Below are 25248 nucleotides of genomic sequence, written 5' to 3'. Positions count from 1 at the left end.
TTCCCAGAACTCACTTTCAGCATGTGTGGCAATTGGTGGGAAATATGTGCCTCCCCAGTTCCCTGCTCTCCTCCCCCTGGACCGAAGAGTAAGGCAGGCCTAGTGGGGCAACAGTGGCCAGCTGTCCTCTCCTCCAGGTCCTCCATAAGCCACCCCATTTTTCTGCCCACCCTCCAAACACCTTACCTTCTGAGAAATTGTGGGCAAAATGAGAGGTGAGTTGGGGGAAAGGGGAAACTGGAATAAGCAGTGAGGTAGGGGTCTAGAGAAGATGGGCAGACAGGGAAAGCAGCTGGCATGCCACCAGTCCACACAGTACCGTTCCTGCCCTGCCCCCTGTCTAGAGCTCATTTTATTTCCACATATAATAGGCTTTACTACTAGTTTCTACATAACCTGCTTAAAAATACTTTGTTTTCATTAAAGAATCAACTGATATAACATTAGCTGTGATGGAGAGCTGCATTCTAGGGAGTTGTCCTGAACAGGAAGTTTGAATAGAATTTTGAGAGTAGCAGTTAAAATTCTGACAGTTGGGAACTAACAGTTGACTGTTAGAAAATCTGGAAAAAAGGCTGAATCCCGAAACTGATACGCTTTTTTTACAGTTTTTTCTAAATATCCTTAAAATCGGTAGGCTGTCCAATAATCACCATGGTAACATTTGTGGGACTCGGGAGGGGGGGATTTTGCCTCATCTCATTTTCTGGTCTAAAATTTCTGAATCTGAGTCAAACAAGTTCAGGCCAGAGAATCAAGCTGAGTCAAATTTTTCCACTATTTTTGCAGTGGTAGGAAAAATTTTCAGCAACATTGCACTCTTGGGTGGATTCCCCACGGGCCATAAACAGTTGTGTGTGGATGGTAAAAATGCCATTGTGGGGGAGGACTTCGCACAGCTGCTGCTGCTGGAGTGAAGCTGCAATGGCCTATTTTCCCCACAATGGCATTTTTGTGACTCGCTAAACAAGTGAATCTTTTCAAAAACAGTGGTGTTCAGTTGGCACTGGGTGGAAGCCACCGTTTTCAGCGCTATTCGATTGGTTTATTTACTTCCAGCTGCATTCCCTGTGTAACTCCATGGAGGTGAGGGGACATGCCTCCCTGCCCCTGACCCCTGAGGCATCGCCATGGCCATGGGTGTGTGTGTGTGTGTGTGTGTCCCCTTGTAGAGTTATGCAGTGAAGAGGAAGTAAGTTAAGTTAAGTAAGTTTAAAAAGCAAGTTAAAAAAAATTAGGTGCGTCTTGGGACTGTGCGCTTATGGAAGTGTGCGAATGGCCTGTCATGTACACTGGTGCCCTGCCGCTTCCCAGGCCCATGCAGAACCCGCCCTTGAAGTGTCTTTATGGGGCTCTGCAGGGGCTGTTTTTTGGTAGAGGCACCAAATTTTTACTGTAGCTGCAGGTTTCACTGCTTATGAGCACCCTTGAATTTGGTTAAATTTGGATCAGGGTACCCAATTTTATAGGTACCCAGATTTCCTCCATATGTGGCCCATAAAATTGGTCCCCCTGATCTAATCTGTACCAAATGTGGGTGTTTTCAGGAGAGGCATTTGCAGATTTACTGAAATTTTGGTGCCTCTGCCTTGAAAATCATGCCCCCCCACCCCAACCCTAAAGATTTACCATAGGATAACATGGAGATGTACATGGAGCTACTCCCTTTAAATGTTTAAGGGAACATTTCCTATGTTCATTAACAGGAAAATTTTGTGGAGCCCTGGAGGCCTTTTTTAAAAAGTAGAAGCACAAAATTAGCCTAGTTGCAGGTGCCTCTCTTTACAAAAAATCCCTGCATTTGGTGAAGATTGGGTCAGGGGTCCAATTTTATGGGCCCTCAAATTTTCTTCAATCAATTCTAATGGAAAATGGATGGGGGACACCCTTTGGTAGTTCAAAAAGTTGGACCTCTGACCCAATCTTCATCAAACTTGGACATTCTTATAAGGAGAGTCACTGTAGCTCAGGGGTAGGGGAACCTTTAACACTCAAAGAGGCCATTTTGGAATCTGCTTTCTCCATGGCGAAAAAGAAAAACACTTGGAGCCGCTATAAAATAATTTTTTTTTGATATTTAAAATAAAAGATAATACTGCATATGGCTGGGTTTGGTTTTCCCAACCTTTTACCCGGCTCTAATTCTGAGAAAGTGCATGGTCAGCTGTCCCGGGCCTGCCCTGACACCTGCAGAGGCTGGTAAGGATGGGGGGGCCAGCAGTCTGGACTCCTCAGCGGTCATTGAAAGGCTTTCCACTCCACCCAACGAGGCATGCGAAGAGGGGAAGCCCACAGTGCGCTCCAGCAGCTCGACCACGGGAAGAAAGTCGCCCAATTCCCTGCTGCCTGCAGGCTACGTGGCAAGGATGGGGCCAGTGAAGCTTGCCTGCGGAGCTGCAGGCAAGTGCAGCGAGGGCCGCGATGCTGCCGCTTCTCGAAATGCGAGGTGGTTCCCTACCCCTGCTGAAGCTACACAGCAAATTTGGTGGCTCTGTCCAATTCAAAATTTGATAGTCCTGCAAAAAATATAAAACTGAAAAAGCTGGGAAAAAAAATCAGCTTTTTCAGCTTTGCCTTTTTTGCTCCATTAAAATGGTGCCTTTTTCAGTTTGGCATATCTGAATGCATAACTCTAGTGAGCTGTGGAGTAAAAAGGAACACATTTTGGGGGTTTGAATCAGGATGGGATTTATAACCAGTTATCTAGGGAAAATAGTTCTAGATTGATAGAATGATTCCCGGAGTTTAATGGGAAATATCTCTTGTGGATCGAAAGTGACTTCGCCAGTGTGACAAATACTTATTTCAGCAGATTGTGCAATGTGGGCCAACGAGGCAGAGACCAAGTTTGCTTTACTGAAATGGAAAGTCACTTACCAAGCAGGGAAGGGAAACTCTGGAAGAAAAACAACTAACATCTTTCTTACTAGCTAGCACTCAACAGCCAGGCTTGCTGCTTAGACCAGGGTTGGGAACCCGACTCGCTTATGCGAAAGCCGCTAAATGGCCTCTTTCGAGCAATGAATTAACGTGGTGTGGCTCCCGCCCCTTCCTGGGGAGAGGTAAGGGAATCCCCCCTTTGCAAAGAGGGGAGAAAAAAAGCGCGTCACGGGCAGATTATCCACCGCCGCTTGGGGAGAAAGGGAGAGGTGGCCTGGGTAAGCGGATGCCTTTCTGCCTTCAAAGCCTCGAGCAATTTATTGCGGTCGGGATAAGATGGCGGGCGGCGGCTTCTTGCAGCCCGCCTCCCTCCATGCCATGGTGTGGGAAAAGAAGAGACTGCAGAAGCCGCCGTCACTGGGCCGAAAGAGGCCAAACGCCCCCAGAGCAGCCGGGGCAGGAGCAGGTACAAGGCAGCCTTCATGGCTCTGCGATCGATCTCGGGCGGGGCGGGGTGTGACCGGGGAGGGAGGGGAGGGGTGACCTGGGCGCTTTCGGTGCCTCTCAGCCTACCCGCTTCCGCTGCCTGGGGGGCGCTTTGGTCCGCTCAGCGAAGCGGCGGGTTTCTGCAGCCTCAGCCGCATGGCAGAGCTGGGAACCTCAGCTCTGGGCTACATAGGAGTGGAAGGCGGGCTGCAGAAAGCCGCCGATAAATCACGCCGCCGAAAGACCAGCAGACCCCAGTGAGCAGCCGGGGCAGGGTCATGGTGCGCGCAGCCTTCATGCCTGGCGATCGCGGGCGCGGGGGGGGGGTAAAGTGCCCGGTCCACCGCTTGGGGAGGGAGGGAGGGGCGTGGCCTGAGTGCTGGTCTCCCCTGCCCTGTACCGCTGCTCTAGGGCGCTGGTTTGCCTAAGGCAGCGGCGGCTTCTGCAGCATGCTTCCCGCCGCGTAGAGCCAGGGAACTCCCTCAAGCTCTTGCCATGGAGGGGAGTGAGGGCTGTGAGAAGCGGCACTGGCTGTCTCGCCGAAAGTAGGGCTAAACACCCCAGAGCCACCCAGGGACAGGGCAGGCGCAAAGGCAGCCTTCTTGGCTGGGATGGGGGGGTAAGGTAGTGTCCGTTCCGGCGTTTGGGATGGCAGGGGGTCGCGTGTTTTTTTCGATTAATTTTGCAGTTATTTTCTTTAAAAAGTTCAAAAAGTTAAAAATGTGTTCTTTACATAAATCAAAAAAATATTTTTCTCTGTAGCACTTCGTGGATTTCATAAGCAACACACTATAATTGTTTTATATACAAAGAGTAAAGGTAAATAACCAAAATACACAGTGTTATCTTCATTTTAAATGTCAAAAAGTATTTGCGGCTCTATGTGTTTTCTTTTCCGTGGAAAATGGGTCCAAATGGCTCTTTGAGCCGTAAAGAGGTTTCTCCTACCCCTTGAAAGCTTAGACTATTGCGGCTACAATAAGCTACCGAGACTGAACTGTTTTTAGACGGACTGGACTGACTGAGCACGTGCAGAGTGCAACACAAAGAAGATATATCTAAAGCCTACGTGCAGACCTGCATGTAGCCCACCCAACCAATAGGTATCAATTACCTGGTCACTGACTTCTGATCTCACTAACTAATTAGCATGCAACAATTAACTCCTTCATTACTGGATTGTGTGACTGGCACTTGCCAAATCCCATCAGATTCACAGGGCAATTTGAGAGAGAAACTGGGGAAGTGTGTTAATATTCCTAACTGCTACCAATAAAGAAACACTGAAAAAGAAAGAATCCTAAGAAAATGTAACAGAAGTTTAAGTTTAAGAAACAAACTAGTGACTGCCAAAAGTAATCACATTTAGAAGAGAACAAAGAGAATGTATTGAGGTGTGAACCACCTAGATACATTTAGAAGTACAATATATCAATTGACTTTAACCATCTCAAATTTCTCAGTTCTATTATTCTGTTATGATATACATTTCCTGTTATTAAAAATTTGCTTTGAAATCAAATTGCTGCCTTAATAGCACATGTGTGAATGGGAAATAGGAAAACGAGTTCCTTTATAACGACTGCAACCTTTATACATTTGCTGTGCAGAATCAACCTTTAAGGTGCCACTGGGCTTCTGTATTGTTTTACTTTTAAGACTAAACTGAATAATTTCAGCATAAGTGTGTGAATTTTCTCACTTTTCCAGTTGCATAATATGAATATTTGACAGGACTGAAAGGGGATAGGTAGGGGGCAGTTGTGACACATGATGTTTTGTGTCTGAATCATTACAAATGAGTCCATGTGTAAAGGACTGGAACATACATGGATGATACACTTAATTATGACAAGAGTAGTTACAGGTTTCAGCCTCTCATGAGGTACAGTTACAGAGAGTTGCATGCAGAGCGATAGACAGAAATCTACAAACCACTCTCTTCCAGAAGGGTTTGGAGTGAAGTAACAGACAGGGAATACAGTGTGAAACCTTTCTCTCTTCCACTCAAACAAAATAACTTGCTCCGACTCCTTGGTACTTGGAATCAGCCTTGGATCCAGATGGTTAATTCTCCCTTCTTTGTTATGTTGTATGATACTTAAAAAAACAAAAACCTATTCCTCATTTTTATTTCTTTGTGTTCAATCTTCTTTCCAAGATTGTGGTAGTGCTTCATCACTTAGTCACAGATCCTTACTATCAGTGTCTGGATCACTTCTCTGGATTGCAGCCAGTATCATTATATAAGGCAGCAGCTCCATAAGCAAAAAGTTAGGGTTTGTGGAGAAGAAGATCACTTACATATACTGGGCCTTTAGTGAGGGTGTGGGCTGCAAAAGGAAATGTGCCATATTCTCGCAGACATATGTCCATGTATTCTGACCACAAAATAAAAGGGTGCCAGAAATCTGTGACTAGGAGTGTGCATTTGGAATTTCTGGTCTAATTATACATCTAAAAATTACCTCATCAGTATTTTACAGATGTTATCGGGGATATTTCAAGATGCTGGGGAAATACCCCTCCTGAAATCCCAGGAATACTGGAAGCAGGATCAGTTTTAAACTATAAATCTGTAAAGATGGTTTAATTGCAGCATGTGTAAAAGCTTTGAGTTTGCTACTGTGAGGTGTTTTCTTGTGAGCAAGTAAAACATGGATATCACTGAGGCTGGGGTTGTATATGAATAAAAAAGAAGATTTATTTATTTATGGGTTTGTTTCAGAGAACAGATCAGCAAAACAGGTATCCAGGTAGACAAAGAAGAAACCTGGATGAAGCACATAAATTTAAACTAATTATAATTTCAGAGGGTGTTTGAATGATCCTTAATGCTTGTGGTTACAGAAAGCCTTTCACTGACAAGGTTGCATCTTTCCATACACACAGGGTTCTGCCCATGCCCTTTCCCAAGTTTCAGACTAACTAATACAAGGTCTGCTCATCACCAGCGAGAGGACTAACAACTGAGTACCCTGACTTCACCCAGAGATAAAGTTAAGCCACTCTGCTATGTTAGCAGGTAGAACTACTATCAAACTGTCCACTCTTTTGGTTCTGGTGGGTTTTCCGGGCTGTGTGGCTGTGGTCTGGTGGATCTTGTTCCTAACATTTCACCTTCATCTGTGGCTGGCATCTTCAGAGGTGTAGCACAGAGGGAAGTCTGTTACACACTGTGACTTCTCTCTGTGATACACCTCTGAAGATGCCAGCCACAGATGCAGGCGTAATGTTAGGAACAAGATCCACCAGACCATGGCCACACAGCCTGGAAAACCCACCAGAACCAGTTGAATCTGGCCATGAAAGCCTTCGACTGTCCACTCTTTTGTTGTAGTAGACCCAAAACTATGACTGCACTCCCCCTCAATCAGACCTAGACAAACAAACAAACAAACAAACAAAAGGTGATGCATGTGGCATCAAATCTGTTATGCTGAAAAAAATGGAAGTGGCAAAAGGTAGAACTTGCTGCAAACTATGTTTTTATCATAGATTTTCTAGTGATTCCTAGAGCTGAGCCTGCCCCGGCCCTCCTCCCAATTTCCCAGCACTGCCTCGTGACCCTAGTAGAGATCAAAAGTGCCCATATACCTGCCTCTCTTGTGCATGCTGATAGGACTAGATGCACAGCAAAGAAAATCTCTTAGTGTTGGAGAGTATTCCTCCACGGCTGTGCCTCTTGACATGGCTGTGCTTCTCACTTCTGTACATCTCCTGGTATGTTTCCTGTCCCCAGGTCTCTTAATCTGCTGCCTATGGTCCTGGCTTTGATGTCACTGAAGTCATACTTCCAACTTCTTCTCACAGGGCTCTGAAATCATGTGACTTTCCAAAATGGAATTTGGTATATTTAAGAGACAGTTAGTCACATCATGCAGATCAGAATATTATGTACCAGAGGAAAGACACAAAATGATAAGTGTTGTGATTCACTATCATTTCATCAGTTCCTTTTGTGGCAAGGTTGTTGCTCTCTCAAACTGTGACTCAACAAACCAGACAAGCAGTCAGTTTTGTGACAATTCATACCAGGGACTTACAGCCAGTAGGGGGTTCTTTAAACATGGAAAGCTTGCCTGGATCTTGTACAAAGTAATATTCTTATTATTCTGTAGTAAGCATAGGAGGATTCCTCACAGCATAAATATAATGTCCTTAGGACATTATAAAAAGATTTGTTTTGGCATTTTGTGTTCCCACCGTGTGGGAGAACACAAGCATTTCAGCCAAAACAGATCTCTTTCCTACCTGCTGCATGGATCTCTTGTCAATTTCAAAGTGGTGCCCACCCTTTTGTGTGCTGCAGCAAATTTGCCATGAAAATTCCCCATGGAGGTTTCCTCTGCTTGCAGCTCATCCATTTGCTATTTCACTGTAAAAAGTAGATGAATAAAGTTTGTTTTGCCTAGAAATCCAGTGCATGTGTTGATTTTCCTTTTTTGGTTTGTTTTGAGGGGGGGGGGGTGTCTGCAAAGCTATGGTGACACAAGTATATGCATACTGCAGCTTCTATAATTGTGTTGCCATGGCTTCACAGACATCCCTCTCCAAACAAAAACAAAAGATAAAATGACACATGCATGGGATTGCTAAGCAAAACAAACTTTATTCATCTACGTTTTACACCTAAATCATGTGCAGATGAGCTGCAAGCAGAGGAAACCTCTATGGTGAATCTTCACGGGAAATCTGCTGCAGCACACAAAATGGTGGTCACAAGTGGCAGAAAGTAAGAGGTTTGGGCAGGAGAAATAAAGCATTTCCTGCCTGCTGGTGCTCGCTCAGAAAGCAGGAATCATCTTCAACCCGGGATGGGGGGAAAAGATCGCTAGTTTAGCAATTTTTGAAAAACCTGGGTTGAGAGGAATATGATGTGCTGAACTCATGTTGGAGAAGAGAGCTGTGGCAGGTTCTCCCCCAAAATGCTTTTTATAACATCCTAAAGACATTATATGTGTTCTGTGTGGAATCCACTGTAGAAATGTTATTCTTTGAACATTGTAGTAACAGACTTTCCCCTGCTGCTTTTCCTTGGCAGCTGATATTCAGAGTCATACTGTTCATGAAGGGAAGTTTCATTTGTTTATCATGACTAATAGCTTTCATCACAGAACAGAGCCCAGTCTGGAGTTTTTGCCACTCCATCTCCTCATGTGTCTTTTCGACTCAAGTTTAAAAAAGTTACTTTAAAACTGAAATCTAGATTTTCACGTTTTCTAACAAGGAAACAGTGGCTGTGATAAAGAGCCTCAAGAAACCAATGTAATCTGGAGGTCGAAAATTGCTCACTTTTGGATTAGAACTGAAACTGTAGTCCACTCAGATGTGTTTGGATGAAGGAACTACGTTTTTTAAAACATATGACTAGTTTCTCTTGCTTTGTTATTGTAATTAGATGTAAAAAGACCTCACAAAGAAACCACTTGAGGCCTCCTAACAGATTATGCTGACCTGTCAGCTGAAACAACCTCCATGTGGTGACTTTGAGAGGTAGAATCTATTGACTGCCAACTTGATTCCAGTCAGAGTATCCATACAACCTGAAAGAAGAGAAATCAGGCTGCATAAATGTGTTTGCTTATGCTTATTTTCACCAGTGTTATTTGACTGGCTGTTTCTAGATATAAAGGTCAGTTGACAAGAAAGCAATGGTAATTTCCCTATTATCATGGGCATAAAGTAACTGTTTAAGGTTAAATTGTGACCTTTTATGTGTTTATAAATTTTTGTTTTATTCATATTGTATTTATTGTTATTTAATAATTGTTTTCTTTATATTGTAAGTTACCTTGAGTTCTGCAAGGAAGAAAGGTGGCTGTTAAAAGGTTTCAATAAATAAATTGCCCAGAAAGTGTTCTGCTACAGAGTGGCTCAAAATAATAATAATTAAAAAATAGGAAGTATGGTTAGGATGACATTTCTACTGATTGACTGGTTATTACCAGTCTTTGAGGTTTGGGACATGGTTCCCCCTTTGGGGGAAGGGCGGTATATACATCTGATAATAAATAAATAAATAAATAAATAAATAAATAAATAAATACACAGTATAGAAATGAGGAAAAAAGACAGAACTGAGGCTCATTCCCACAGCATATTTATAACGGGTTGCAGTCATTGTAAATGAACCCGTTTTCCAAATGGAAAACAAATTCATTTATAACGATTCCAACCAAATCTATCTGTGCCTGATCTGCCTGTTGGACAAAGCAACCCTGGCATGAATGAAAGAAAAGGTACAGTGTGTTGATTGGGTCCAGCCACATTTGATGGTGCATGTTACACATTTGGTAGTACAGAAGCACCACTGTATATTAAACAGACTACTCCTTTGGATACAATGAGCCCAATTTCCTTATATAAAATTCAGTTTAACAGAAAGCCACAGTTATTTGCTCATTACTATAGGACACAATTACATACTGAAAGTCTGTTCTGGTTTTATAGACTGGTTGGTCTCTTCATAAATTGATCTGTTATATTAAATCAAAGTCTCCAGTGTTTGAGAAAGAGGGGGAGAACAAAAGAATAGGAAAGGAAGGGTGCTTTAGAACATTGTACGCATTGCTTTTGTACTACAAGCATTCCTTGGCTTTCTCATTCATTCCACTCAATGGGAGGTAATGCATGTATTGGGATAACAGCTCTAGCTTTGCAGGCAGAACAGGGGGAATTCAGGCGATCTGATTGCAGTGAAATTGTTAGAAAGTTGTTAGAAAGCAGAATGATTGCCATTCTCAATGGAGACCATGTTGTGCAACTTTCTGAGTAGTTCAAAAGTTTGTTTTTCTCTTACTTATACCTCTAGAATTTCTGAGATTTACAATAAACACCTCCACTTTCCCATCAGTGTTGTAATTAAAGGTCTTCTTCACAGCAGATGTGTTGCTAACCATGCAGTTCTTTGCCGAGTTGCATCTTTCTAAGCCCACTGACTTCAATTGACTTAGCAGGGTATAACTCTACTCAGGATAATGCTGTAAGTTTTGCAGTTTGAAGAGGTCTTATTGTTACCCTGTGGGGCAACATAGGTTGGCTATCCAGACTCTTGGGCTGGAGGGCTAGAGAAATTCCAAAAGACAAGAGTCTTTGAATTAATTATTTAAGTTTATTTAAACCAACAGCATTTCTAGTGGCAAAGGAAAAAGACTGACTGACAAATAAATCATACCCTTTTTATAAGGAAGAGGCTGAAATGGAATGTTCTTAGATACACTGCAAACAATAATCCAAGCATACATCACAAAATGATTGGCATTCTTGAGAGCTATATTTCAATCAGTAAAGTATCTCTTTGATTTGGGCCATCCATACTGAAAACAATACAGCAACGGGGAAATATTAAAAGATCTAGCAGTTCCCTCTGAGATACAAAAGCTGACCAAGGACCTTACAATGTTTCCATTGCAGTATTTTAGCTCACACCAGTAATGCAGACAGTATTCAGAACAGGCAAAAGCTTATCATCTTTTAAGGTTCTTTTTGTTGAGAGCAGTAGAGTGCTTTAAACTTAAATCCTAAAATTGTATGTAGATTATAAAACTAATTTCTACTCATAAATCATAGCTTGTGTTTAAGCATAAGTATGCAGTTTTAAAACTGAGTTGCATGATTTGTTAAAGTTACATCATCTCTTTGTGGGTAACCCAGTTTTAATATTTTGGTCAGCAGTTTTGCTGCCAGCTCCTGGCACTGCCTGGTTATCTTCACCTAAGTTGAATGGTTCTATTTTACAGTATCTGTTTATTTGTGCAACTTAGTCCCCCTCATTCCAGGCCCCTGATAACTTTGGCTTTTTGTGCTGCAGATGTTTTGCTAAGCAGCCGGCTTCAGTTATTTGGTTTAAGCTGGAACTTTGGTCGAAGAGCAAAGGATTCTGGGCCTCTCACAAAGGCTAAAAGTGTGAACCTGATTTTGTTATTACATTGTGAGTCTGATTAAACTGAAATCTGGCCCATCCATACTTATGAAAGATACATCTGATATTAGTAATGCTAAACATCAGCAGTGTCATGCCCCTTTTTGTTATTTCCCCATTAAGCTTCAGTTTCCCCATAGTTAGCATGGTTTTAGTTCATTGTTAAGTCTTCTAAGGGAAGGTATTTTAGTTATCCCCTGTCCCTTTAAGACATTTCCCAATAGGCAGTCTCCCTTCATTACCCAGTAATCCCCTGTTTTAGCTCTTGCCAGTCAGTCAGAGCGAGGTGCCAAGGGTAGCTGGGGACTGGAATATTTGTGACGTATATGGTGGTCCATAGAGCACAAGTTAAGGTTAACAGCAATTAGAATCAGACAAAGACTGAAGAAACTGAAAGGAAGCAAGACACAGTGGACTTTCTTGAAAGCAGCCAAGAGAAGACACAGTTTACAGCTTCAAACCTGCTCAAGACAAGCAAGTACTCTGATTTAGATAGGCTCATTCCGCACACGCAAAATAATGCACTTTCAATCTGCTTTCACAACTGTTTTTGCCATTCCGCACAGCTTCAAAGAGCCCTGAAAGCAGCTTGAAAGTGCATTATTCTGCGTGTGCGGAATGAGCCATAGACCCAAGGAGGAGTTAGGGTCTTGATTCTGTTAAGTAATAAACCTATTGTCGAACTGTTGAACCTGGCTTGTGTCTCCCGCACTCTGTCCTAGCCAAATACAGGGCACCAAAAACAGATTCACTTGGGGGGCAGAACAAGCAGTAACACAAATTTTGGTACTTCAATTTGCTTGGCACACCTCTCGTCTCCTGGTGGGAGGTAAGGATACTTAAAAAATAAAGTAAAGAGCTGCACTATTAAAAATATACTATATGAAGCAGCTAAAACCAAAATGCAAGATAAAGGCTTTTTCCAAAGTTTATAAATTTCATCTCTTCTTTTAGTAGGACATTGACTCTAGCTGTTCCCTATTTAAAGTTTTCTTATACCTAACCTCCTTGAATTTTTTTAAAATAAAGTTTTATTGAAGTAATAAAAGCAAGGTTACAAAGGTATATCCATAGTTACAACATAATAAGGAAAAGAAGAATCAGTGGAGCCCTTACTTATGCATTTTTCTACAAGTCGCACAATATTTAATGGAGACTTCAAAAATTGTATGAATTAATATTCATTACATCCAATATTCATTAAGAGCTCAATAGTCCATAAAAAAGAAGAAGAGGAAGAGAATAAAGGAGGAAAAGAAGAGAAAAAAAGAGAAGATTGGTTAGGTGGTGAACAAAAGAGAACCCAACCTTCTTAATCTTCTTACTCTAATAACTACGCAGTTCTACCTTAGAAGTGGCTGTGTCCTATATACTTATATTCCTCAAGGAAAAATTACAAATGACCATTGTTAAAAAAACTATTTCATACTGTATAATTGCTTTCTAACAGATAATGTAATACTATTATATTCATTGATAAATAGGAAAAGCAAGATTTCAACTTTGCAGGTTATCTTCCCAGTTGAGAGCAATCAAATGTAACAATAGAAACTTACAATACACTGGAATTAAGAAATTCATTGTAACATTTCCAACCCTCCTTTAAGTTTTTATCTCTTTCAGTACTTATGCTTACTGGTCTAATGTATTGTGTCATTAGTGTACTAACTTTTATTCCATTTATCTTATTCTGGTCTATGACATTAATAAAGATTTGATTTATTAAAATTTTGTGCTTATGTAAATGATGGAGGAGGTGGTATTATGAGATTTCTTTTTGGAAGTTGAGTCTGCAAAAGTTTCAGGATAGAAAAAAACACTTCTTCACACAATGTGGCATTAGCTGCCCTTTATCCACCCTTCTGTCTCCCTCTCTCCCCCTTCTTTTGTGGGGCTTTGTGATTGTCATGATCTTAATAAGGTACTAGATAAACACATCGAAGATTAATCAGTGTATAAGTTGTAGTGAAACATCCATGCTCAGGGACAGTGTACCCTTGAATAAGAGTTTCTGGGAGAGGAACAGTGAAGTTGTTGATGCTGTGTTTGGAAATTTCCCAAAAGATTTGGACTACTGTGAGAAACAGGATGATAGATGAGATGGGCATTTGTGACCTACAAGGGTTTTTCCCCACTTAGGGTCTTATATATTCATTCCTTTAGTAAAATACATATTTAGTAAAATACACATTTCTCTAGTGGTATTCAAGGTGACAACAAAATAGATTTTAGTTAATAATTTACAACACAAATTAATAAAATTCAAATTAATATCTATGGTTTCAGGGGGGAAAAGGTAAAATGCTGGGTTGGACCCTGCCCTAAATTTCCTTGGTTTGTGTGTGTTAGGGGGTGGGGAATTTCACTGAATCCCTCAGAGGTCAGTATCTGATCACGATATTCTTGGAGTTCCCCTGTCTCACAGCAGCTTCTCAGAGATCATTTTGGTCTGTGGTGAATGGCAGGGGGCAGGAAAAATGCTTCCATGGAGAGAAATCCTTCAATCTATAGACATTTCAAGTGGGATCTGTGTCATAATTATTATTATTTTCATATTTGTGTATTTCTTTTTCACTGATAAGTGAAGAATGGTGTTTTATGATTGTAGCAACTTTGTAAGATAGTTTGATTAACCAAGAGCGACTGGCTCTGGTGACCCAAGTCTACAAAATGAATGGAGTGATCAATAGATGGTTTGAATCCAAATGGAACCTGCTTTGAGATTTAGTTACTTCTCCTGAATTCCGTAGAGTGCTTCTTCCTGTCAGAACCTCAAGTCAAGCTCCAAGTGATGTCTGTATGCTTGACAGTATGCCTCAAAAACAATGTCTTGGCCCTTTCATGGCAGTTTAATGTGTGGAAACAGGCGGTTGAAGCTCTTCATGACATGGAGATCAATAGCTCCACCTGGTAAATAAAAAAAATTATTAACTTCCATTAAGTTTTTGTTAAAGGGTAGGACATTTTTTTCCAGGTGGTTGGATAACCTTAGCTGCCTGTTCCAAAAATTTAGCAGCAACTCTCCCCATTAAACTTGTAGCCTGTTAATCTGGTTTGTCAATGAACTAAATCCTACAATTGTTTATCTGAACTCCTGTCTTGTAGCTTGATATTAGAGTGCTTCCCCCTAGCATGCTTGTGCACCTTCTGTTTAGCAAGGGAAGACCAAGTGCTGGTAGTGTGGGTTAAATAATCCTTGCTCTTTCCATTTGAATCCTCCAGTAGACAAAGGTGAAGCAACTATAAACACAGGTCCTCCATCTGTGTATAATTATCTTCCTTTCATTGTCTGTGAACACTCAGTGGTTGTTCCCTAACAGCAAGGAAGTCTGCCAAATTTCCCTTTTCCAAGGGACTAGAGGCCTATAACCTGGATGACCCTCGTGTGTAGTAACTCGTGTCCCAGGAAAATCTGGGGAACAGATTTCTTCTTCCACTGGCATTTCATTTCAAACAGTAGAGGGCACAAATATGAACCAGACTTTCTTCTTATGAGTAAATCCAAGGACTTAGAAAGCAATGAAAATGTTATGATTTATGAACATCAAACCCTATTATTAAAAATGAATGGAATAGCTTAAAACAAAGATTTCAAAACCTACAACTGAGGATTTAACAGCCTTTGCGAAGATATCTAATGTTTGGAATTGGATGAGTACAAAGGCTTAGTGTACATAAACTGTGCTCACCAGATTAATGTCAAATTGCAGTGTGTTCTTTTCCAAAGAGTGCTCTTTAAAATTGCACAAAACAAGCACCACGAGAGACGTCTTTCTCTTGTTCTTTTAAAAACGTTTTTTAATTTCTGTTCCAGTTTTCTATTCTACATTCATCAGCCAACACCACAATGTATTTTGTGCTGGATCCAGACAATGGTAGGATTTATCGAACAGCTGACATAGCTCTGGATTATGAAACAGATCCTAAAGTAAGATGAACTAAAAGATAATTTTAAAAACTCTGTGATGAAATAAAATAATGTTTTTTCTGAAGTGTTTTTATTTTAACATCTATTTTCAGCCTTTTAGTGAAGTTTTACCTAAAAATAGATTTTATGGGAGAGTGACTCTTATCAAGTATAATAATTAGCTGTGTATTGGGGGCTGCAGCACTGAACTCTCCCCTCCCCATTCTGCATTTTCATGCAGGCAGAAAGGGGGATTTCTGAGACTTTCCTGGACTACTGTATGAAGCAGTAGGTTTCATTTGGCTTAGAGGTCCACTAAATCATAAGGCTTTTTCTAGCTTAAAGTGTGATTGGTGGTACTCTCAACGAATGCACACAGATATATCTAGTGCAAATATATACCTCCCCCCCCAAATACCTTCCCAGGTAAAATATTTGGGAATCTCAGCAATACTGGTATGTTCATAAATACCCAGGGGTAGTGATTTAAAGCTCCAGGTGGCCCCCACCCCTAGGCAATAGGAGGGCGGGCAGAGGAAGGCAGCTCTCACAAGCAAATGGGATCACATATTAGGGGGTTCTTACTTGGTTTCCTCTGCTGGGGTTTTCTGATTTGGTATTGGTTGTGTTAGGCTGGAAATAGCATCCCTTCCCTTGCTTCAGTTGGTTTGGCTTTGATTCCCCAAGTTGACTTTTAGTGACGTTTTGACATAGGTCTATCATTCTTCTGAGATTCTCTGTTTTGATGGTGGTTATGTTTGTTTATTTATTTATTTATTTATTTATTTATTTATTTATTTATTTATTTATTTATTTATTTATTTATTTATTTTATTAAATTTCTATACCGCCCTTCCCCGAAGGGCTCAGGGCGGTGTCCATCATTCATATAAACAATTAAAATCCATTTCACCCCCAATCCCAGTTAAAACCATATACAAATTATAAAATTCAAAGTTGAGATGGCGATTAAAATTGTTTCCCCTTCCCCATTCCTACCCCCACAGGAGGCCAGATTTTTCCACAGAAGTGAGATGTTATCCCGGCTGGCCAAATGCCTGGCGGAACAGGTCCGTTTTACAGGCCCTGCAGAAACTCTGTATGTCCCGCAGGGCCCTGATCTCACTTGGGAGCCTGTTCCACCAGGTAGGGGCCAGGGCCGTAAAAGCCCTGGCCCTTGTGGAGGCCAGCCGGATCACTTTGGGGCCAGGGATCACCAGAAGGTCCGCCTCCAAGGAGCGGAGGGGCCTAGCAGGGCGATATAGGGAGAGATGGTCCATAGGTATGCTGGTCCAAGGCTACGAATAGCTTTAAAGGTCAAAACCAGAACCTTAAACATGACCCGTACTCGATCGGCAGCCAGTGTAGTTGGTACAGGACCGGAGTAATCCAGTCCCTAATAGATGTTCCCGCCAGCAACCTGGCTGCCGCATTTTGCACGAGCTTCAATTTCCGGATCATGGCTAAAGGTAAGCCCACATAGAGTGAGTTACAGTAGTCTAACCTAGAGGTGACCGTGGCATGGATCACTGTGGCCAGATCAGAGCGGGAGAGGTAGGGGGCCAGTTGTCTAGCCTGCCGCAGATAATAGAACGCCGCCTTAGCCATCTGGGTGACCTGGGCAACCAACGATAGTGATGGGTCCAGTATCACCCTGAGGTTTTTGGCGGACGAGGCTAATGTTAATGCCTCGCCGTGCAGCATAGGCAGACTAAAGGCCGCCGGACACTCCCCTTGACCTAGCCACATGACCTCCGTCTTTGTAGGATTCAATGTCAGCCGACTCGCACTCAACCAACCAGCCACGGCATCTAAACAACGCTGGAGAGCATCAGGAGCCGAGGTCAGGTGGCCCTCCATTGTGAACAAAAGCTGGGTGTCATCAGCATATTGGTGACACCGCAGCCCAAAACGCCGGACTAAACTTGTCAGGGGGTGCATATAGATGTTAAAGAGCATTGGAGAGAGTATCGCTCCTTGTGGCACCCCACACATGATGGGGCGTCGTCCAGAGATCTCACCCCCCGACGCTACCTGCTGTCTCCGGTCTTGAAGAAATGAGGTCAGCCAATTCAAGACTGAACCCCGCATCCCAATACCAGTGAGGCGGTGGACCAGAAGGTCATGAACTACTACGTCGAACGCTGCGGTGAGATCTAACAACACCAGCAGCGCCGACCCGCCTCTATCCAAGTGCAGCCAGAGATCGTCCACAACGGCAACCAACACCGTCTCGGTTCCATGACCAGCGCGAAAGCCGGACTGAAAGGGATCCAGTAGGTTTGCATCATCCAGGAACCCTTGGAGCTGATCCGCTCAATTACCTTACCCAAGAATGGTAAATTTGAAACTGGGTGGTAATTGGCCGGATCCCTTGGATCCAAAGACGGTCTTTTTAGGAGCGGGTGGACCACCGCCTCTTTAAGCCGACCAGGGAAAACTCCTTGCTCAAAGGAGCTATTGACTATATCTAACAGGTGGCTCCGAAGCTCCTCCCTGCTGGCTTTCACCAGCCAGGAAGGGCACGGGTCAAAAGGACAAGTGGTAGATCGTACAGCATCCAGGGTCCTGTCCACATTCGTTGGGTCAAGTAAGCTGAAGGGTCCAAGAAAGAACCCAAAGACGGCCCAGGGGTCTCTAGTTCACATACTGTATCAACTGTGGCTGGCAGGGATTGGCGGAGGGACAAGACTTTGTGCATGAAGTAGTCCGCAAATGCCTCACAGCCTAATGCCAATTTATTATCTTTAGGACCTATCGAAGAGGTCGTCAATATCCAGATAACTCGAAACAATTGAGCCGGGCGCGAACTAGCCTTGTTGGGCTTGTTGGGCTTGTTGGCTCTGTTTGCATTGGAAGGCTTTTGGAAAGTAATTGCTGGCTTCTGTCTGTGTGGCTGTTCATTGAGAAAACAAAGAATGTGCCCTGCCCCCATTGGAAACCATGGAGAATTGCTGTGAGCATCTTGTTTGAGGGCTCATAGAATTTGACCCCGTGTTAAAATTCACTTGAAATTTGAGGGGGTTTTAGTGGATCGGCAGCACTGAATTAATGGCAATGTTGGTGCTGTGCAGTTGAAAAATAACATCTCCAGCCCCCCAGAAAGATTTCTTCATAGGGAATAATGGAACAAGATCATTTAGGAGTACTGGGGAAAACCCCAAATTCCAGTACAGAATCGGTATTGAAGATCTAAATAATCTGGAATTCCAGTAATACTGCCTTCCCCGAAATCTGGATGGAATGCCATTTTTGTGGTGCACATCCCTAGTACTTCTTCCTAGCTCACAGAGAGACATACTTACAATTACCATCAACCAAAGGAATCACATTTATTTCCATCCTGAACATGGTATGTGCACCTCAGCAAGGCTCACAGTTTGCCTTTTTTTCTGGCAGTGGCTGGTTCAAGGTGGGACAAAACATGTGAGACAGTAACTTAAAATAAACACCAGAACACTATGCATAGGCTGCAACAATATACAAGGTAAACATCCATCCAAGCAATGACTGTATATTTATTAAACAGCATGCAAAATGTAAACAGGCAGATCTGCAAAAGACACAGCACAGCTCACAGTCCTCTAAGAGAATCGTCTATGAGAGAGCAGCTCTCAGATTCCGATCAATTGAACAGAGTCCAGAGAGTCCAAATTCAAATGAGTTCCCTGGTGTATGATCATTTTGTGGATACCAGTCCACTTCCTCTGCATAACATTTCAGGCTTGCCCATAATATTCTGGGATCACTATCTTTGGGATATGTATTGTACAAATTAAGTGCAAGTCTACAGATGTGTCCACACCAAATTGGGCTAAGCAACAGACAGATTTCAAGGTGGGAACCAGCTTCCAGCCACAAGTCCCATCACTTTCCTGAAGCATGGAACAGATGCCTCATTGAAAAATGATGCTCAGGAGAGCTACAGACTGAGTGGGTTTCACTGCACTAAATGAAATCCTACTAAATATTTTAAAACTTCATTACTTTTAGATCATCTATTCTTAATGTTTGCATTCCAGTCTTCCGTCCAAGGAATCTAGACATGGGAGGGAATTTAAAGATTAAATGGCTAGCTGAGAGGGAAAAAACCCTGATATTTTGTTTCATCCATAAAATGGAAATTGGAGGCTTGTTCAAACTCAGTTTGCCTTGGGGCAAAGAAGGAAGAAAGGGTTCACTCCTTCAATCCCTATTTTGTTTTAGTACTTAAAAGATAGTGTTTTAAAGATAATGAAAGGTTGCATTTGAAAGATACTTTTCTATAAAATGTCAGCAAGAAAGGAGTGAGCTCAGTTTCAAATTGTGAAAATAGGTCCCTTCCTTGCCCAGCCTTATGGCAAACTGCATAGGTTAGGCCTGTGATTGGACAAAACTTGTGATCTTAAATTGTATTTGTATTCATAGCTCTGCAAAGATTTCAACCCATCTCCCTCCGGTGGAAGTCCACCACACTGTGTGAAATCAGTGTCTGTCCAACAGATGATATGTCTTCCTGTCAAACTCAGGGGAAAAAAGACTTTTTTTTAAAAAAAGAGGAATACTGGGAATTTATGAATTTTACACATTTTAGCATTTTCAGATGGTTGTTGCTGTGAAAGAAAAAGGAAAAGCAAATCCTGGATCATGTACTGGCACCATAACATTAAACATTCAGAATGTTAATGATGAGGCTCCTGTTTTCCTGTAAGTATTTTCACCTTTTGCATCAGTCTGCTTCACAATGTATACCTAGAGATGTGTAACTATGGTCCCTTCCGCACACACAAAATAATGCATTTTCAAACCACTTTCACAACTGCTTGCAAGTGGATTTTGCTATTCTGCACAGCTTCAAAGAGCACTGAAAGCAGTTTGAAAGTACATTATTCTGCATGTGCAGAATGAGCCTATGATTTTTCTGCATACATCAAAATGTATGTATCAATGTGACAAATGTGTTTGCAAATCCGTGTATTACCTTCATCAGAGGCTAGATATTTTCAGACACAAAATCCATGCATACTAGTAGCCTTCCAAACATATGTAAATCCTCCTGATATGCATGTTCTGAACTGGGGCAATGGCATGTTCTGAACTGGGGTATTTTGCATGCACATACAACTTAGGTACATACAAGCTAACTGCCGAATTTTTCAGGATTCTGGTATGCATGGATGTAGCACTGGAAAAGGATGAGAGTGAGTGTTGCAGTAGAGATTATGTTTCTCATATGTTCTCAATGGGGAATAACAGCCGTATGCCAGCTGCCAGTCTCCATGGAGAACTCCCTCTAAAAGCATAGAAAGACCCTGATTCCAGTTGGTCCATGACACAGAAAGAGAAGGAGCTCCAACCTGAAATGGTGCTGAGATGAGTTATTTGTCCCATTGGGCAGCAGCATGTGCATTTTGGGTCAGGAAAATTGGGGAGAGGGGTGCAGGAACCTGTCCTCCTCTCCCATTCTGTAACTCCAACAAGAATTGGGACTTCAGCTTGTTTAGAGGGAGTTCTTCATGGTAGCCAGCAGCTGCCATATGGCTGCCAGTCTCTGAAAAGAACACATGGCAAACATCCCATCTACTTCAGTCCAATTAGATCAGACATGGTTGCTTGAAGATCTTTGTTGAGGATACTTTTGGTTGTAAACCTAGATTTACTCCTCTCCTTTTCATGAGATGTGAAAAGGCTGTGACTGCATGGGTAGACATGAACTCCTGGAGTCATCTGTCTCTTATGAAGTGATAGCTCTAGGGTAGTTAAAATATGCTAGCCACACCTTATTCATAGTTTGCTTATAGCCATATTGAACCATAACCAATTCATTTCTCTTCCCTTTCCGCCCCCAAATATCAAAACTTCACTGAACATAGATTTAGCCTCTGAAATATTCCTTATTTTGACATGGTGCTCTGCTGTCCTAGTGGGGATTACAGAATATATGAAATGTTGAGTTATTAATAAAATAAGCACTGGGAAAAAAGTTAGGGTGACATCTCAGATATCCAGTACTCGTCAAAAAATGAGATAAAAGCAAAAAGAATTTATTTTCCCTGCAGCCTGACACAGATGTCATAGTAGATTAAATATCATACCAATTTGTTTTCAGATTGCACTCAGAAACAATATTCTTCAGTCCACTGCTTTAAAATGTATGCTTTAAAATCTGCTTTTTTACAGTTCTATGAGAACTGCTATCAAAGTTATGTTTTCAATTACATAGATTAATAAGATTCAGTGGAGATTCTAGCCTTGATCACTAAAACAGGAATGCACTCTTAGAGGTGCAGTTCAATACGTGAGATTTTAGGTCCAAGATCCAAGAAGAGACAGGGAAATGATGAGGAAACCCACCAAGTATAATTGGGGTAAAAAATGCGATGCAAGTTAGTTTTAAAGGGATAACAGTTCAGTTGAAGTCCAAAGTAAATATATATTTGCTTATTCCATTTTGAAAAGTCTCAGATACTTAATAATGCAGGTAATCTCAGTAAAGACATAACAGAGGGCAAGTTGTTCTTTTTAAAAAAAGTCACTCCATTCTCTATAACGGAAATACCTCCTGTAATGGAAAAAATGTAAAACAAAATAGGCATCCAAGATTAGTAACCTGGCTGAAAATGTTTCCACAATACTTTGAGATTTCTTCTCTTTAAATTTATTTAATTCACTTTAGTCATTAATCTTGCCAAAAATAAAATGACAGATTATCTCTAGTCCTATAAATTATATCCAATTAGTCTCTTTATAATACCAGAAAGATGAAGATCAAAACACAGTTCGATGTTACTCAAAGTTATTAATGGAAGTTTTAAGATAGTTGATAGTAAAAGTAAGATCTATAAAATATGTAATGCAGTTGAATGAAGCTGGCAGAGTTAAACAACTGCAGTTCTTACTATGGATCTCACTGTCATTATCCCACATCAGTCTTGATGTTTGCAGGATTTCAGGAGACTTTCTGTCATTATTATTTACTGCAGCACACTCACACTATTTCAAGAAGGCACTACAGTAGAAGCTGCTAACATTGAGGAGGGCAAGGATAACAATTGTGTCGCTGCCCTCACTTTAATTTGGCAGCACTGCCTGCCTGCTAGCATCTGTAAGCAAAATATTAGTTCCTGAGCCATAGATGCCCACCAGAGCCTTGGAAGAAGAATAAGTAAGCAAGATCCATAGCCAGTATCATTTGCAAGTCTTTGGAATCATTGACCATGCAATCTTGTCTTCTGGCAAGGTCCCTGTGTAAATTTGCTGACTGGAACATCTCTGTCAGTTACATCATGAATCCGTTGTTCCTCATCTTCTCTCTCCCTCTGACTTCCTTGAACTCTCAACCATATAATGTGGCAAATCTGAAGACTTCTGCATATTACTGCCAGTTATTCTAACTTGGAACAGTTATACAAACTTTACTAGCGAAGAGGACATTTTTTGTTTTTGATAAGTTAAAATTCAAATGTACTTTCTTTTCTCCTAAATGAGTCTGCTTTCGGGGATGAAGCCCAAGCAGCTCTACTCAAAAGTGTAATTCATGGGGGCTTGCTCCCAGGAAGCATCCTTAGGATTGTAGCCTCAAGGTGCCTATTTCACTAAGCACAGGTGATACATCTCTCGTATTTTGTCGTTGTTGTTGATGAGCCTGAAAATGCATATTGTACTTGGCATACATTATGAACAAATATGTCTTTTTGGAAGTAGCATGTTAAATTAGCACAGCCTAGCAACATAGCCTAGCAACTTTGGGATACTCCCATGTCTGACTGTAGGATAAAGGAATAGCTAAAGGGGTGCCAGAATGGCTGGACAAAAAGCTCTCCCATTGTTTCTTGTATGAAACAGGTATGGGAGGGATTTTATCAACAAACAAAAATGTGTGTGTGTGTTTGTGTGTGTGTTTGTGAAGGGGGAGAGAGCATAAATTACTAATGTTTCCTCTCTCAAAAATTCCTTGCCATGTTAATCATTAAAGATGTCAGTTGTTCAGTGTGCTGAATGCAAAAACCTTCCTGAGACTTTAATTGCTGGGTACCCATACAGAGTGCCAATGTCGTTGCACTGAACATGTGGAAGACTGCGGAAGAAAACTCAACTCTTGCAGATGCTGCACAAAGAATATGCTGATATTTCATTTCTCCTTGTTTTCCCTGAAGGAACACATCAGATACTCATCTGAATATTTCTGAAAACCTTCCTTTTGGGACTTTAGTAGCTAGACTGACAGCAGCGGACAGAGATATAGGAGATACAGTACACTATGAATTTGTTGGAAGTTACAGAGGTTTTACTATTAATGCTGGTAAGAATGAGCCGTCTAAAACTGTGAACTAATGAGAAATATATATATTTAAATCTAACTTAGAAAGAATGACAGAATACCATTAAACGAAGCCTGGCCTAAAATCACAAAATTCTCAATTTGGAAAAGAGTAGGTTACACTACTTGCTGGACAATCCTGATCCTTCTCTCTGTATGATAGTGGCAGACTTTCTTCTGGAAATTACTAAATGCCAGTAGATTTCCTTCCACTTAACATTTATTTCCTGTACTGGATATGTTTTTTAATCAGTTTTTACTATTGTTGTACTGTTCTCTATGCCAATAAAGACTTGCTGCTGTTGTTTGCTCTAAAAAAAACTTGGAAAAGACACGATGTACTGCTTTCCTATAAACTTTGGTTTGCACATATATAGAGGCTAATACATTTAGTAGCCAAGGGCTGTTGCTTCTCTTGGGTGTTAATCGAACAGACCTTAATTGCAATAACAACCTCAGTGTTTCTATCCATGTTATTTGTCCTCTAGATACTGGAGATATCACAATAACTTTTCCTTTGGACTATGAAGACCCCACTGTGCCACAGACAAGAATGTTGGAAGTCAGAGCTTTTGACAATGATAGACAGCATTCTGCCACAGCTTTGCTGATCATCACCCTGCAGGATGTGAATGATAACTTTCCCTTATGTCCACAAGACATTTATGTGTAAGTCTTCTGAAATAGAAATTCTGGAATATCTGTCTAATCTGAGTTGAATTCTATATTTACTGTGGTTTCTGTTGTTAATAGTGAACTCCAGCTTAGCCCTGAACTCTTGTATTTGGTAAATATTGGAAGTATTCAGTTCTGGTTCACCCAGACATATTGATAAGAGTAAGGAATAGGGCTGAGGTCTTCATGAATGTTTTCAGCAGCGCAGACAAGTTCCTTCCCTTTGTGGCAAATTTTTTCAGCACTTCTGGTGAAAATGTTTGCTCATTGTCGTTGTTCTTAATTGTCCTCAGCAACGTGCTACATCATTATCATACTGTCAAATATATTTGGTGATATAGTTCTCTAATAACATTATGTTTGCTTTGTGATCCCTGACTGAGTAGAATCATCCATGTGACTAATGCAGAAAAGAGGTCTGTGAGCTATTAGCCTTGTGGTTGGTAGATGGTTTAGTGGGAAATCACCAAGAAATAAATCAAGAGATAGTGGGTACATGGGGAGAATGATCTTTAATTTAACTCTGGACTGGTATGCACTTGTGAGTTAAACTAAAACTAATTCTTCCATTGCGCCAGTTGTATCTTGTTTTCTGCAGCTTAAGATAAAGTCAAACAAAGCAGTGTAGCATGTATATTGGTAGATAGTTTGATAAGGTTTAAAGGAGGGGACCAGTTTATGAAGAGTTCAAACGGTCCTTGAATATGTTGCCCACACTAAGGAAAACCAAGCCAGAATAAATGGCTTAGTAAGGCCAGATGGAAGCTCTATTGGATCTTTGTGTCAGCTAATCTTTGCTGGGCAAAAAGTTGTAGTTCCAGAGAGGTAGCCTTGTTAGTCAGCAGCAAAATGACACAGAAGTCCAGTGTCACCTCAAAGAAAAGCAACATTTCTTCTATCATGAGCTTCGACTTCTGACTCATGAAAGCTTATACTGGGATAAACACTGTTAATTTTTAAGTTGGCATGGACTTGTGAAAGATGTTGACCTATCCTTTGGACATCTGCAATGGTAGCACAGCAGTGCAAGCCAAACAAGGCTGTCAGTTTATCCACTTGCAAGATTCCATTGCAACA

General features: G+C 41.4%; 1 protein-coding gene across 1 annotated transcript in view; it reads left to right on the top strand.

The window, feature by feature from the left end:
* Positions 1–3216: 3216 nt before the first annotated feature.
* The window catches only part of LOC125435400 (cadherin-related family member 4-like), a 59478-nt gene continuing 37446 nt past the window's right edge, over positions 3217–25248 (top strand). Inside the window, exons 1-6 of the mRNA XM_048501598.1 lie at positions 3217–3346; positions 6989–7089; positions 15105–15218; positions 19771–19883; positions 23333–23478; positions 23985–24165. Of these exons, the coding sequence (XP_048357555.1) occupies positions 3217–3346; positions 6989–7089; positions 15105–15218; positions 19771–19883; positions 23333–23478; positions 23985–24165 (785 nt within the window). The remainder of the gene's footprint in view (positions 3347–6988; positions 7090–15104; positions 15219–19770; positions 19884–23332; positions 23479–23984; positions 24166–25248) is intronic.

This window comes from Sphaerodactylus townsendi, linkage group LG06 (assembly GCF_021028975.2).
Source record: "Sphaerodactylus townsendi isolate TG3544 linkage group LG06, MPM_Stown_v2.3, whole genome shotgun sequence".
Classification (NCBI taxonomy): Eukaryota; Metazoa; Chordata; class Lepidosauria; order Squamata; family Sphaerodactylidae; genus Sphaerodactylus; species Sphaerodactylus townsendi.
The sequence above is the reverse complement of the archived record's forward strand: the minus strand, read 5'-3'. Positions and strand labels throughout refer to the sequence as shown.